This window comes from Pezoporus occidentalis, unplaced genomic scaffold (genome assembly GCF_034315485.1).
Source record: "Pezoporus occidentalis ecotype Australia unplaced genomic scaffold, CSIRO_AGI_Poc_V1 ctg243, whole genome shotgun sequence".
Taxonomy (NCBI): domain Eukaryota; kingdom Metazoa; phylum Chordata; class Aves; order Psittaciformes; family Psittacidae; genus Pezoporus; species Pezoporus occidentalis.
The window spans coordinates 879,639-895,647 of NW_026914319.1; the positions used below are offsets into that span (position 1 = coordinate 879,639).

The window sequence follows — 16,009 nt, forward strand, 5'->3', positions numbered from 1 at the left end:
ATTTTTAAGGAAATGTCTTGAAATATGGAACTTTGGGAAGCGTATGGCAGTGGCTGAGCTGGCACAGGAAGTAGCTTCTGAAGCTGGTCTCCACTTTTGACTCCCCTGCTCTTTCCACACAGGACTGATACTCCAAGAGCAATTGAGAATCCCCTGCATTCACACTTCTTTTCAAGATCCCATAAGCCATATGTGATCCTAGTATAACTACACTATAGGTACACTGGTGTACCTTCACTGATATTTAATTTCTTCACCGGTATTTAAATTAAACTTGAAACTTCTCTTTCATAGCTGCCAAAAGAAATCAGCTGATGAATTAGGCACTATCATTTCATTTTAAATGCCTCTTGAGAGAGAGGCAAACTTGCAGCTCTTAGAATTGATGATGATCTCTAAGGGCAAGTAGGTACTTAGTCAGAAAGGTAACCACGCTTAAAGACAGGCTCAGCATCCAACATACGGTTCTATTTTTTCTTTAAGCCTGTCTCTTCAATAGCAGGGTTCAAAGGAAGTTTGTCTCTACTGTGTTAGGAATAAAATTCTCCATATTGGTCATATAGTATAGTTAACTCTAAAGATTTTTATTACCCCAAGATAAAGATGTATTTTATGTACCCACAGAATTGAGCATCTAAGAGAAGCATCTGATCTTAAAAAGTTCCTCTCTGTTCTAATTCATTCCCTAACCCATTAAATGGCCCAGCTGATCCCTCCTGGGAATGAACAGCACATGGGCTCATCAGACCTTACTGCCTTTGTTCAGCATTGTACTGGGTTTGCATGGCAAGGTTTTAGTCACAGTGAGGCTACAGAGGTGGTTTCTGTGAGAAGCTGCTAGCAGCTTCCTTTACATCTGATAGAGACAATGTCAGCTGGCTCCAAGGTGGACCCAACTGCTGGCCAAGACTGAGCCCATCAGCAACAGTGCTAGTGCTTCTGGGATAACATAGTTAAGGTTGGGAGGGAAAGAAAACTGCAATTTCAGCCAGAGAGAGGAGTCAAAATATATGAGAGAAAGAACCTTGCAGACGCCAAGGTCACTGAAGAAGGAGGTCAAGAGATGCTTCGGGTGCCGGAGCAGACATTCCCCGGCAGCCTGTGGTGCAGCCCATGGTGAAGCCTGTGCCTATCGTTTTCAATATATTGCAAGAGATAAAGTAGCTGGATGTCATACTAAGGACAAAGAACATGGTAATTGATAAGTGAGGTAAAAGTCAATTGTTATGAGCATCAGAAACAAGATAAAGATATACAGCGCAAAAACTCCAAAACCAGAACAGGTGTACCAAATATGACAAAACAGGGGGAAAGAGCTAAGTGGTCAGTGAGTTCCAGAAGATGGAAAGAGTTAAAGCACAGATTTTTCTCATCCATATTTTATGCTACTAAAGATCTGAGTGGCATTAGCTGAAGCCCTTCTACACCTTGTGTCATCAGAAGAGCAGCACAAGTGTGAATTGGGTATCTATGGGCTTCCATGCATTTGTGCTAGATGTATTTTAGTGGGTGTCACTAATGAAAACATTTCCAATTCCTCATAATGTGTACTCTTCAAGAGGGGGCAATTTTTCAAATGCCTTGTTCAGGGTTTGGAAGTTTCTAGTGGCCTGTGATGCCCAAGGCTAGCCCAGTTGTCATCCTTTGCAGAAAATGCAAAAGGTGGTTAAAAAAGCAGTTGAAGTGAATCTAAGACTGAGAGATTTTGAATGCCGGATGCCCAAGTCTTTGGCTCCTTCTGTGAGTAAAAAAACAGTGTCTTTTTACATTCCACTAAATCTGTCCAAATGATGTATTGAAGTCAACAGCATGATGAGCTCTCGGACTTATAAATTAATCAGTGGGTTGTCGGTGTCCTCTCTATAAGCTTAAGTCAGAATCTAAAATAAGCCCGGTGTTGTTTTTGCATGGAGGCTTTAATACCAGACATAAATATTATGTGGATGACAAGGAAGGCTGGGAGCTCCTGAGCCCTTCTAGAATTCCTGCTGGTAAGCCTTGATAGTCTGTCACTTGATTTACGTGAGTTCTTTCCTTGCTTTTTCCCAATTCATGAATAGTATCTGTATATGGATAATAAATAATCTGGTGAGTAACAGCTATAGCTGTGTATGTTGCCTGTCGTGCCCCTTCTCCTCCCATTGCACTATGCAGTGATTGTTTTCTTGGCTCACACACTTTCAAGCCAAACAGAAATTTTGCAGAGCATAGCATAATTCCTTCTTTATGTACTTTTCACCTAGCTCTTCCTCTGCTGAGGGAAAATAAATCAACAGCCATCTCCTGTATCTGTGCTGTGGAGCGTGCAATAAGAGGGCAACCTAATTTTACCTGCTGCTGGGCCAGTGTTTGGGCTTCTGCTTTCCTCCCATAGCAGCCATCATTAATGCCAATTGATGTGTACCCTTTTCCTGTTGCTAGGTGATACGTTCCTTGCAAAAGCAGCTTCTATTGCTGCTCAGGGATTCTCACAAATCTTGTTTGCTCTTGGGTTGCATGATGTGCAGTGTGGTTTGCAGAACCAGAACAACACAAAGTTCAGGGCACCTCCTTCTGCTGTTCATTTGACTGTAAATCACTAAAAGATCCCCATTTTTCAAGACTAAAGAAAGAATGACATCCTGTTCTGGTGGCAGGCAATGACAAGATTTCTACTTCATAGGCTGGGCCTTCAACTTTCCCCTCCACAAATTGTTGACCAGTGTCCTTCAGCATGGACTTGGCTGCAGTACCCAAGTAATGCTACAAACCTGGTCTTTCACCAGCACTTGTTAGGTAGTTTTCTGAGACTGAGAAGCCCGAAGATTGGTTTTGGACTCTTTCTTCCTTTCAAAATGTACAATCTCATTGTTTATGATCTGTTTAGATGGCCCTATCTCTTTGATATTTCATGTTTAAGTGAGTAGAGGGACTAGATATTTTCAAGACTGTGTTCTTACTACTTTGGGTTGAATTCGATTCCCCAGCCACAGGCTGAATAGTGTTGTTTCAAGTAGCCTCATTAAGTTTGTAGAAGAACAGCACCTTAGGCTCTGTCCCAAGTATGAATTTATCTGATAAAAGTGATCAGTTTGATTAGGATTTTTTCCATGTTCTTCTAAAGATATGTGGAATGTAAAGATATCTGGTTACCAGTTATTCAGCATAAAAGACTAAGACGAGACAGAAGAAACAATAAATTAAACTCTCAGATACCCAAACCCCAAGGAAGAAGAGATAAGAAGACAGTAACAAAGAGCAGAAGTCTTAGATCAGTGATTGATGGGATCTTTAAGGAACCACTCAATGCCTTGAGGAGGTTCAGCCAGAGCTCTGTAACTGGTTATCATGAATCTCATAGGAAACAGCAAACTTACAATGGGATATCTGAGAGGCCTTGCAGAATCACATAAAATTTATTATGGGATGTTTCAAGAGATGTGGGAAAGTGCTGGATTTATTTTGGGATGTTTAGGGGAGAGCCAAAAACAGTCAAATGCAGGGATCGAGATACATGGGAGAGGAGCAAGTATGGGAAAATGAGGAAGAGAGAGGATAAAAGAGGTCAGCTGCATGTAGTCAAGCTGCTGTCATTTTTTGTCAGGCTATGCCCTGTGCCTGATCATCACAGTATGTCTTGTCTTCTTGGTAAACTTGAGAATTGAATGTTTTCCTGTGTGAATGTGTTACTATTCTGCATGCACACGTATCATGATCTGCTAGCTGATTTCAAGCCAGGTTAGCTGGTGAGTAGAGTGAGTGGTCTGAGTGCCAGCAGCTCGAGATAGAGACCAAGGGTTGAAGAATCCTGCAAGCCTGAGGGCTAGCAACTGGAGAGATGGATTGCGTGGATATCAGCTCTTCAACAGACTGAATATCTAACAGCTGCTGATGAAGGGACCCATTTGTGTGTGTGATTCTAATACGAATTTAAAGCTGGACTAGGTGGTGAGCAGGACGAGAGGTGTAGGAGCCAGCTACCAGGGAGACCATAGGTCAGGACAGTGAGCGAACAAGGGTCTGAAAGCCAGCTGCTAAAGAGATAACAGATATGGAAGAGCAACTGGAGGGACCTGTTTGCCTTGTTTGGGTGAGAGATCTGCTAGCAACTTTCAGTTTTATTAACCTATGGGTGATAAAGGGATCAGCCCATTTGTGTGTTTATGTCAGTCTTGTTGGTATATAATTGGAGACTGTAATGATGCTGCTCTCTTGTTGGTTGGTAATCAGTTGTGACTGTCAAGGTGTGACTGTCAAGTACATACATACACGTTTGTACATGTGGTCTGGTTTTGGGGGGTATGCCTATTTCTACCATTGGCCAGACGTGGTGTAAAAGTAATGCAGCATCTGAAGACCAGAAGAAAGAATCCCTGAGATCCTGTAGTCTACTATATTTGGCTTCCCTGTAACAGGTGCGAATTTAGCTTCTCTTCAAAGCTTACTGAAAACTCAGTTTTGGAGGAAGCCTGAACACATGATATTTCATTTAGAAGAGAATGGTTTTGATAGGAAGTATGAAATAGAAGTTCAGGCTTAAATGGAGTAGTCCCTTCTGCATGTGTACGTGTCATTCACATTAACAGAGGAAGTGGGACACCCACAGGGCAGATCTTGTAGACCATTAGGGAGGGCATTATCTCAGATATAAAGCCCAAGATCATTACATTACAACGCATGTGACTTTAGTTAGATGTTATTCCTCAGTGGGGTCCAAGATAGTAGGTTTTATTTGTGACAAATTCTTGACAAGTTACCTTTCAGATTTATGTCTAACATGACTCATAAACAACAGGAAAAGTGCTCTCTCTACATTTTGTTTTTCTTTAGCTGCATATGACACAAAGAGTACCAGTGGTTTTGATCCTGCTCCTGTTTGTTATTAGTATTGTAGACTTCATTTTATTTGTGCCATGCTGCTTTATTCATACTATGCTTCTTTTAATTTTGGTTGAAATGCTTTCAGTTATACAGCCGTTGTTCTGAAATCAGGTTTTACAACCAACAGGACAGAAGTTGCACAGAAGTAAACAGAATTTATACTACACTGCCACTGAAGTAAACTGCTACAACAGTCACTACAATTGTCATTGCCTTATACATCAAGGGTTTGTACAGAATTATTCATAACATGAAGTCAGGTTTGCATTACAGTTCTTTTAGGTTTCCTTTCCATGACCTTTAGTTTTGAAAACACATTGCAGATTTTCAGAGTCTTTCAGATTCTGTCTTCATTATTTCATTCCAGTATTACCGTAACTGTTAGAACTCATATCCCTAAAAATATCAGACAAATAAAACAAAATCTGTTACAATCAGGTGAGATGGTGAGAAAGAAATTACAGGAATCAGATTAAACAAGAAAGAACCTTGGCTTTGAATATATCAGTTACCTTTCCTGGCCTGAATTTCTACCTCATGCATGCAGCAGATACACAACGGGGGAGCCAGCTGAAACTCAGTTACAAGGCAAATGGAGAGTTTGGATAAAGCAGCAGATATGATACGAAGGACTGATATTGAGGAGCTGCTTTAAATTGTTCCCAGTAACAGGCAAGAAATAGTTTTTCCTATCCTAAAAAAATTTCTGAGATGTCAAAACAAATTTTTCATCTTAATTTGGAAGAATCAAAATCTCAAACCTTGCCTCAGTAAGGGAGTCTGAAGGAAAAAAAACAGAAGGTTTGCATGAGAACTGCCATCATTTTCAAGATGCTGCAATTCAGCTTGGAATTTTGTCTTTTTTTTTTTTTTTAACTCTAATTTGCATAAATTTAGAAAATAGGAGAGTAATTTTATTTGGTCACTTTATAGTGCTGAAATGAGATATTTTAATAATCCTGAACCTTTTTCACCAAAGCTTTAAACTTTTCAAAGTGAAAACTGATCTAAAAAAGTGTTTTCAAACCTAATCTTGTCATACGAACATTTGCAGCTTTGGATATTTGGCATCTTCTCATTAGAAAAGATTTCATAAAGAGACTCTCTACTAGTACTTGTGATGAGGCTTTTTGATTTGATGAACTGCAAACTGGACTCATCAAAATGCTTAGGGAATATCCCTTGAGGAAATCTGGTTGTATTTGATCATCCCTAACCTATGATTTAATATGCATTTTAATATATGGCTTGAACACTTGTATAGTATTACCTGGTTCAGATTCCTGAACTTCTTGAGGCAGATTGACAGACAGTGACTTCCCAAATCTCTGTGGAAAATTTAGAAGTGACTGACTGGAACTTTTAACAAGTGGAGACCTCCCAGGCCTGTGTGATACTTCTGGAGCATGCCTAGGTATGTTATCTCCAAAAGCTCTGCCAAATCTCAGAGGCAAATTAGCAATTGGTTTAATGCTTCTTTCTTCTGGATAACCTCTTCCAAACCTAAGAGGTAAATTAGCAGCTGAATTTGGCATCTTGTTTATGGTAGAAGGGTTCATTTTAAGGATATTTTTCGATCCCCAGTCTTTCATTTCTTCAAAATTGAGACTCCTCTCCTTTTCTTCCAAGACATCTTTAATCTAAAGAAAAAGAATTCAATAAAGGATACTATCATTTTATGGGGCATTACTCCAGCTACCAATCACACAAAGTATTCATTTTCATATCTTCCTAGAAAGCTCATGGGTAACACCCTCTTTTGGGTGTCTAATGCTTTTTAGATGTTATTTGCTAAACTCCATTGTAATGTGGATTATTTCATATGCAGACATTGTCCTGCTTACCTTTTCAGTACACTGACTCAAGAGAGCATTTCCATATCAGTATCTAGAACTGTTCAAATGGTGTCAGTTGGAAATATTTCTGGGCATCGTTGTTGGTACCTGTGCCATCAGTTAAGTGTAGACAGGAGGCACTGTCAGGTCCACATTTTCTAGTATCACCAACTGAAGTTGTCTGCAGGGGAAGATGCTGGCTATGTTTGGTAACTTGACACAGACCCAGCCTCTTACTCATCTAGTCTGGATGAACAGAAGGATGGGTCAAGCTACCTGAAGGTATAGCTCATTTCTTCCTAAGCACTTGATGGATGCTTTTGGCCCAATATCCTCCTGGGCTAACAGCCAGGGAAGTGAATGGCAAGTGTTTCAGTCAAGTTGATATGATGCCTGTTCTGGCCTTGCAGTGTAGAGATTGTCCTCAGCTTTAAGTTGCTTTGGTCCTCCACTAGGACACAAGATGCATTAGGAGCTCCTGGGCTCCTAATTTTTGTGCAGCCAGCACAAAATCTACATTCTGTGTCTATGCTGGCATACGATGAAGAACTGAGCCTGGTGTATTTCTGGTCTTATGATGCAAAGGGCAGCTGCTGCCTGAAAACTAGCTATATCAACATGACCTTACAGCAGTGTTCTTTCCCTGGGCATATTAAAGTCACTTATTTTTATGGCAATGATAGATTTCCAAGCCTTAACAGCAAATAGGTAAAAATATGTTTTTCAATTTCAGTTAAAGACACAAATGTTACTAATCTTCATTTCAGTTCCTTGTCCCTGTTTGGTGACTTCCTGGGAACTTTTCCAGCTACTCAGAGAGAAGGGGAATGAACCATTCTAGTTCATATTCCATGATTAAAACATTAAATAAACTATCCCTCTGATTGCACCTGCACACCCCTTCTGAAGTATATAAAAGACAGTGAGCTGAAAACCACAGCAGTTCACTAAAATAATTAAAGTTGCATTTTGGTTTGAAGGATCTTTAGTACACCAATGATGATGAGTCAGAAAGAGAGGTTGGCTCTCATTTCCCAGAGAGTATTTGTAGGGTAGACAAGAAAAATAATACAGATGAACTGCACAAATTTAATTTGGCATCTATTGAGATATAATAAATGTGCAGCCCCGCAAAGATGTTTTTATAGTCAATTTCCAGAGTAGAATTTTAAAACCATTAATTGTATTAAATTTAAGATGTTCCCTGTTTATCATTATTCTTTGAGTATCACAAGCATGCCTTTATTAATTTTGGATTAATAATATATCTGTTATATTCCTTGCATAAAATGCCTGACAGGAATTTTAAGTGAGGCCCCACTATGTAAGCAAGAAACATTTCAGAGTAAGTCTCAATGTAATTGCAAGGCTGTATTACAAGAAAATTGAAACACGAATTGATTTGCACAGTGTATGTGTTCAAGCAAATGTATTTCCTGAAAATTCTTCCAACAAGCTTTTTCCATACTGCTAGTTCTGCAATGCTGAGTACTGTGCAGTGGGGTTAGGAGAGCCTTTGCCAAAGATTTCAAAGTGCTCAAGGTCTGACCCACAGTTCTCCCAAATAATTTATAGCAATACAGCTCCTACCTTGTAATACTTATCAGCATCATCTTCTGTGCTCTGCAGACTGGACTTCATCAGCTCATCTAGGCACATAGTATTCGATGTCTGAAAGACCACTATAGCTAAAGCAAACAGAACAAACTTAATTGGAATGAATTTCATTTCTCTCAAATTACACTTACTTAAGGAGCTCAGAATCTGTACAGAAAAGAAAACTGCCATCATTTTATATGATCAGAAAACAAAAAGATTTTGTTCCTATGACATCACTCTCAAAAGCTGCAATTCTTAATTAGAGAAGTAATTTGAATTTATTTGAAGAATGTTGGGAATTTGTTTTGTGAGCCCTCTTAAGCAGCATAGATTCTTGTTAGGGACACACTGTCTTTACAAATAGTTTCCTCTGGTGAAATATGTCTTAATTAACTAAACTTGAGAGCCATAACATAGGGACTTACAACAGCCACAATGTTCCATCAACACCAGAAGAAAACACCTTCTTTCTTTTGTATCAGTGTCCTCAGAAGGACTGTGAAAGGAAGCTTTCTTCATATATGCATTGCTCTCTTTAAGTGATCATATAAGGCTTGTTTTTTATGTATAACTAGGGACATTTGGCCTATTGAAATCAAGTGGTATCTACTGAAGTTGTTGGTCAGGTCATAAGAGATGTTATGCACCAATGACATTTATTGATCTACATCGTGTCTTTGCGCTAAATTGAACATGTTAATTTGCATTCAGGCTGAATTAGGAAAATGCTTTTAGAACCCTGCCCATCAGTTAAGTTTCCAGAAATTTCAAAGTTGCGTTACCTCTATGTTCTTAGGGCCAAATTTCCAATAGCAGGTTTTAAAAAGGCACCTGCCCCTTTGCTGCATGCTATGAAAGCACTGGACTGCCCATGTGTGTTCTGTCCCCAAAGGGGATTCAGGCTGCACACTAAATATGCCCTTAAAGTGCACATTGAATTGGTTGCTAGATAGGCTGGTGAGCCAGGGTGCCATACAAAAGGCATATTGTGATGTTCTCCCATTTGTTATTCTTAAATTCTTGAAATGATTGCCTTCATCTCATATGGTACTACTTAAAATCAGCTGCACAAGGAAAAAAATCTGATTGCTCATCGTAAAATGGGCAAAGTTGTCCCAAGAGAACGTTTTATGTTGTAGGCAGTATGGATAGTATTGACTTTTTATCTGTTGACAGTATGTTACTGGGTTTACTGCACTGTGAAGCTGAAGGATTTGGAAGTAACCTGATTTTAGAATCAAGTTGCCAGGTTTTATGGGTTTAAAGCTGTGTGCCATGCATGGATTAATTTCTGCCTTAGATTCTCTGAGATCCTGCAGGCATTAAGTGGCATTGTATTAGATCTAACAAGATACTCGTACCTCCTTTCGGGCTTGTGAGAACCACAGGTGTGTTGGAAACTGCTCTGACATGACTATTGCTTTAACTTGACTAAAATAGCGGGAAACACTAAACGTGTCACCCACATTGCTTACTAGATCCACTTAAAGTGAAAAATGAGAAAAATAAATTTCAATTAATGATCTCCCTAGGAGAAATAACAACTTCTTCTTTCCCTCTCCCACACTTTAATTCTTATCCAATAGGGGGAGGAGCAGCAAGTTCCTGTTTAAGCTTGGGCCATAGAATAATAGAATTGTAGAATGGTTTGGGTTGGAAAGAACCTCGAGATCATCCAGTTCCAATGCCCCTGACATGGGCAGGGATGCCTTCCACTAGACCAGGTTGCTCAAAGCCCCATCCAATGTGGCCTTGAATACTGACAAGTGTGGGGCATCCACAGCTTCTCTGGGCACCCTGTGCCACCCTCACAGTAAAGAACTTCTTCCTAATACCTAATCTAAATCTACCCTCTGTCATCTTAAGGTCATTACTGCTTGAGCAATCCAGGGATCAGGAGTAATCCTATCCCTGAGATTAGGACCACTATACTTTTGGACACCAAAGGATTGGTTTGCCATGCTAGTCTATCCTCTGGTGGGGCTTAGACTAAGGTGTCAGCCAGATGAAAGTGGTGATCTGGGAGCCAGATGTAGAGGTAGCATCTGGAAGCAGAGTTATGTGGGGAGAGCTTGCTATTGAGGTGAACCTGCCTGGCACAGAGCATGTGGGGAAGCAGCCCCCTTCCCAGGGAAGATGGAAATCTCATTGACAGCTGGAAGTGAAAAGGAAACAGTTTCCTCTCAGGTGAACTTCCCCAGGTGGAGAGGGTGTGACAGGTTCTGCTCATTTCTGATGTGACAAGAGACCATTAAATTGTTAAAATAGATAAGAATGGTATTAGTAAACTAATTAGGAGCCCCTATGAGGAAAGAATGCCTTCTAATCAGTCACTGCCTTTTATATGCTGTTTTCCCTTGTTGTACACACTAATTACATTAATTTCCTCTTTGTTTCTTAGCTGTATGTAATCCTTCTGGCCCCGGCTAACAGCAGCAAAGGCTGGATTCAAAGTTCTGGTGCTTCCTTCAGAAAACTGCTTGGAAAAGTGACATATGATGAGAAAAAACACTGTTCTGTATAGTCTCAAGGGACAGTGCTTAACCTTTGCATTCCCTGAGACTGTTCTACATGTTTAGAGTAGGATATTGTAGATGAGGAGGGGAAAGATACTGGACCAGTAATGATTCCTGAAGAGTGGTTGTATGTACATACATAAATGTATGTAGGAAGTAAGGAAGCATCATCAGTCCTCAGAGCGCCTTGGTAGCTTCCTCTCAGAGTAAGTGACTTCTCTTTTTTCTTCAAAAAGAATAAATATTCTTGGCAGGGAAATGGAGTTTTTGGGGTGCCAAAATTTTTGTATTTGCAAATCTGGGTCAAATTCTTTGGAAAACAGTGGGAATAAAAGGAGGCTGTCAATGGAGAAGACCTCTAAAAGGAGCTCGTGTCCTCTTAGTGCTCTGGTAGGTCAGGGACAGCAATTGTCTCTTTTCACTGAGGACTGAATACAGGTTCCTGACTCTCTGGAGCCTCATGTCAGGGGGCTTCCATCTGTGGGAACAGATGGATTTTCCAAATTCCTTTTCTTTATGGCAACAATAAAGACAATAATGAATGCAATTCATGCGCTAACATCTATCTACCATGTGGTCATTTACCATTGGGCTTTCCTTTTACCTAGCTGCTGGTTTATGAACCTTTCTTGATCAATGGTCTTTCAATTAACTGTGTGAAGATATTTGCTTTCTAAATTAAATGGAATTGGCAAGCTCCAAAAACTCTCCTGCATTGTTTGGCACAAATACAACTTCTGTTTTCCCTAGACAGGATAGGAAAATGTATTGCTGTTGTCTAAACATCAGGCCTTCTTGACATTCAGTTTGCCTTGTATGTGTGTTGATTTCCTAATCAACACAAAGTGAAGTTTTCAGGTGTTTTGCATGCCAGGCAGAGAGAGAGCTGTACGTCCCTGTACCTTTCTTATGGATTAATTTGCCTTTGAAGGCTTACAGCAGGAACTCTTTGGAAATTTCAAGCAGTTACGACGATTGTTCTTTATCTTTCTTGAGGAAGGACTTGTCGGAACCTCTCACTCAAGTACCAGAATGGATAATGTGAGCACACATCAATGTGACTGCGAGTTCTGCTATGTTTAGACCATCTTCAGCAGAGAATAAACTGGCTCTGCTAGCTTCAAACTGAGGCATGATCTATTAAGATTGCTTATTTGTGGAGGGAAGACACCTCTGCTGGTAACAACAAACAGTGTTGGGAAGAGGGCTGACTATTCTTGAGTTGCTCCAGTTTGATCTCAAAGGGTCTGACTAAGGCATAAGATGGGGAGCAGGCTCTGAGTATTGCTGAAAACACATGGCGAGTTCCTAGCCTCTTGTCCCACGCTTGTTTTGTCTCATTATCTTACATCACTCATCAGCCCAGCTATCCGTAGGACTTGGCCATAACTGAGCTTCTGTTCTGAAAATTTCCTAGTTAAATAGGAGCAAATCCTCCCATGTGCATGTGAAACAAGCCTCACAGGCAGGACCAGTTTTAAGAGTTTTCCTACCAGGAACATGCTACAGACTAGGACAAGGTAGTGCTTCCTTCTTTTTTTCTCTTAATGTAGTGTAAGTAGGCACAGGAAAAAGCATTGATTTTGGCTTAGTGGTGTAACAGTAAGGCGGATCTGATCTGTGATGAGTTCCTGCAGTGATTTGATGTACATTTCCTGTAGAAATTCAACATTAAAATGTAATTAGTAGTAATGGCAAGAGTAGCTCAATTTCACAAGCAACTCAATGTACAGTAAGTTATTTGATTCCAGTGAAAGAGCAAGTTTTAATATTGCACTTTCTTTAAAAAAGGATATACTGATAAATCCTTATCCATTATTAACAACCTATTGTGTGAAAATTGTATGTTATATGACTCTTGTCACCAATAAGCATCTGCATATTTCCATAATGATAAATCATTCATAATATATTAATTTTGCCATTATATTTCATGTGACCTATTCTATGGCTCATTTTGAAGTAAGAAGATTTAAAAATATACTTTTTTTTCACTGGCAAGCAATTCTGTTCATTTTCCAGGCATTCCTATGGGATGCAGTGGGTTGTGCTGGCTTTTCTGTGTTGTGCTTAGTCCTGGTGCACAAGCCAAGGTGTATTTGCCTGAAATATCTATGACTCTAAGCAGATGGTCATACTTCCAGTGCACTCACTACCCTGACACTGTATTCTAATGTAGGCCTGGTGTCCCTCTCATACTGACAGTAAATATTTCAGTGATCAGGGAAGCCAGTGAAGCTTGGTTTCCCATGACTTTGAGATTGAAGAGTAAACAATAACGTATATTCTCTGAGGTCCAGTAAGGATTAACCTTACTGTAGGATCCCTGCATGAGCAGCGTGTCTATCCTCTCTTGCCATGCGTGGTATCATGAAGTGGAATTTCAGCAAGACTTCTCCCTGCCAAATTCAACTGAATTTGGCTTCTAGACTTGAAAGTTATCGAGGGTGACTGACAGGCACACACTTATGCATAGAGAAACAGATTTGCCTCATTTCATTAAGAAACCAATAATAAATCAGGAATGACTCAGATGAATTACCACAGGTATAAAGCCTCAGCATCTGCACAGTTACTATGGCACAGTGATAATTTCTATCTTATTAATATATTAAGGAAGCATTAGTTCATCTTTGGGGATTTTGAAGAATAGGAGAATTTACTATGAAAGCCCCTTTCTTTGTGTACTATAGCTTGGTAAAGGAAAGCAACTTTTATGAAACAGCCCTCTCTGATTTGCAGTGTCAGACCTTCACTTTTAACCTGGGTTTTCATCTATATGTAGCTCTGAGCATTCTTGTTTCCTGGGTAGTATTAAACAAAGGACAAATGCATGCAAATATCAAGGTACAAATAATCTTATTTTAAGGTTAACCCCTATGAATTGGTCTCCGGTGTTAGAAGATATTTTCCCCCTTGCTTAGCTGAATCCAGAATATGAATGTGTAACTTCACATTTTAATAGGTTCTCTATTTTTTCCTTGAGCTTTTGGAGCAGCAGAGCAGCATGAGAGACGGAAAACCATAGGAGGCTTGAGTTATTATGGTAACAAGCTGAAAATGACTTTATCTTGGTAAAGAAGGTGTGAACAGTAATTCTGGATTAGACAGGTTCTTCAATTATACATTTGTTAGTAATAAAATAAACATGTTTTCAATAACATTTGGGATATAAATGCATTCTTCTTTTTTACTAACTACTCTGCAGAGTGTAATACTGTACTTACCAATCTACTACAGTGTGTAGCAGCTCTAGCCCATTCTTGTATATTAAAAATTAAACCCTTTTACCATACATTATTGAAAGTGCTTTGGTTGGCTGCAAATCAAGAAGGACTTCATAAAGTCTTAGAAGAATGGGAAATCTGATTAAATCTAGGGTCCACAGGCAGCAATGGAAAGTGCATGAGGAAAAAAATACAACATTAAATTATGTCTTGAAAAACTCCTTCAGGACTTTAAAATATCATTAGCAGCTTTTATTCAAGTTAACTATTAACCAAGGGATTCTTAATAGATTTCATTATTCCATGTTCCCCCTTCCCTTTTTCAGTTTGGAACCTGTGTTAGTTGTAGATACAGACACCTTCATTCCTTGCTCTCAGCTTTTGTGGAATGATTTTTTCCCTAGAAATATTGTGCTCATTTAATAGTTCCCCTATGCACTGTACATAAACAGAGGAGCACGAAGATTGCACTATTCATTAGCTGAGTTGTGGGCTGCAGGGTCTGAAACTCGCTTTAGGAAAAAATGTAAACAATTTAGGAGAGGAAAAAAATGAAAGGGAAACACCTATGTTTCTTGGAGGGAGAAAGGGGCTGCAAGCATTTTACTGACAAAACTAGAGAAGCGGGTCCAGCTTATTTGAAACAAAGATTCTCTCCAGTTTTTGAGTTGATTTTCATTTTTTTGTTCCCTCCCCCCCCTTTCCTTCTACACCCCCCTCCCCCAGTGTAGCTTTTTAAAGGGAAAAGGGGAGAGAAAAATCTGTTCTTTTCATCCTTGCTGTTTTACAACAGTGACTTTAGACAGTATCCTGGAATGGGAATTAGTATTGCACTGGGAAGTACTAAACTTTGCATCTGGTGGTGAAGGAGCTGATGGTGCCATTACTTAACCTTGAGCTGAATCCTACCCACAGGGCCTGTAACATGTCTTTACATTGTGAAGGGAATGTGGAGAAGCACAGCCACCACCATGGGGCCATGGTCCGTGGCTGAGAGTCATTTTTGATGCTTGCATAGAAATAATAATTCACAATCCTACCTCATGGAAGGTGTCCGTCTCACCACCATGAGCATGGGGAGAGGTGGGGTAGACTTCTGCCTCATGTCAGACATGCATCTCCCTGCATCAGGGTCAGGGCTGTGCTCATCTCTGACAAACCAGGTCACCAAGAAGCAGCCTGCTGCTCCTCACCAGCTCCTGCCAGCTCCCATTGCTGTTGACCAAATCAGCTGGAGCCAGAAAAGGGCTTGACAGACTGCTGTTATCTCACCTGGGGAAGAAATGAGGAGCCGAGAAGACACTGAGTGAGCCTCCTGCCGGGGCCGCCTTCTAGAGAGAGAGACAGTCAAGGGCTTCTCAGCGAGGTAAAGCAGGGCTTGGGAAGAGAGGTACCAACTTGACTGCAAATAGGCGAGGTTAACAATGCAGACAGTTGTCCAATGATTGCATATTTTGTGCAACTTTCTTTGAAATGTGGTACTGGATACTGTTTGAGATAGCATGCTGGACTGGCTGGACAGCTTGGCTGCTTTATCACTGAGGTTTTATGGTCTGGTGAACTACTTTCCATCCCTTTTGGTTTTTTAATTGTTTGTGCATCCCTGTTCATCCGAAATACAGAGGGCAAATTCTTGTGAAGATCTGATCCCTATGGTGTGACTGTGGAATCAGAAAATTTCTAATGGGAAGACTGGGAATGGCAAGGTGCAAGTGAGTACTGGAACCCAACACTAGCTGTTCTGCAGCTCCTCTTTGGTATCTCAGGACAGCTGAATGGGGAAAGGATGATACGAAGAAATTACTTTAAAAAACAAAGCCCTGAAAGAACAAATCTAACATCTGAATACAGGATGGGACACACCATATTCAGCTGAAATGATCTAGAAGAAAAGACAGGATTACTCAGGTTTAATTGCTGTGCTGGTTTGGGACCCATATATACTGAAACAGCTGTGTGCAACCTCACTTTG

General features: G+C 40.1%; 1 protein-coding gene across 1 annotated transcript; it reads right to left on the bottom strand.

Moving 5' to 3' along the window:
- Positions 1 to 4,762: 4,762 nt before the first annotated feature.
- Positions 4,763 to 15,592, bottom strand: NPVF (neuropeptide VF precursor). Its single transcript, XM_062622563.1, has 4 exons — positions 15,310 to 15,592; positions 8,286 to 8,383; positions 6,131 to 6,500; positions 4,763 to 5,256 (listed from the first exon to the last, which is right to left on the bottom strand). Exons 1-4 carry the CDS (start codon positions 15,539 to 15,541, stop codon positions 5,249 to 5,251), a joined length of 708 nt encoding a protein of 235 aa, XP_062478547.1. The 5' UTR covers positions 15,542 to 15,592; the 3' UTR covers positions 4,763 to 5,248.
- Between the last annotated feature and the right edge of the window lie 417 nt (positions 15,593 to 16,009).

Excerpts from the sequence above, each read along its gene's own strand:
- NPVF (XM_062622563.1), bottom strand. The coding sequence starts at position 15,541 with ATGCTATCTCAAACAGTATCCAGTACCACATTTCAAAGAAAGTTGCAC. Across the intron at positions 8,384-15,309 it reads GCTCCTCATTTCTTCCCCAG|CTATAGTGGTCTTTCAGACA; the intron begins GTGAGATAACAG and ends TGTTTGCTTTAG. Across the intron at positions 6,501-8,285 it reads ATGCTGATAAGTATTACAAG|ATTAAAGATGTCTTGGAAGA; the intron begins GTAGGAGCTGTA and ends CTTTTTCTTTAG.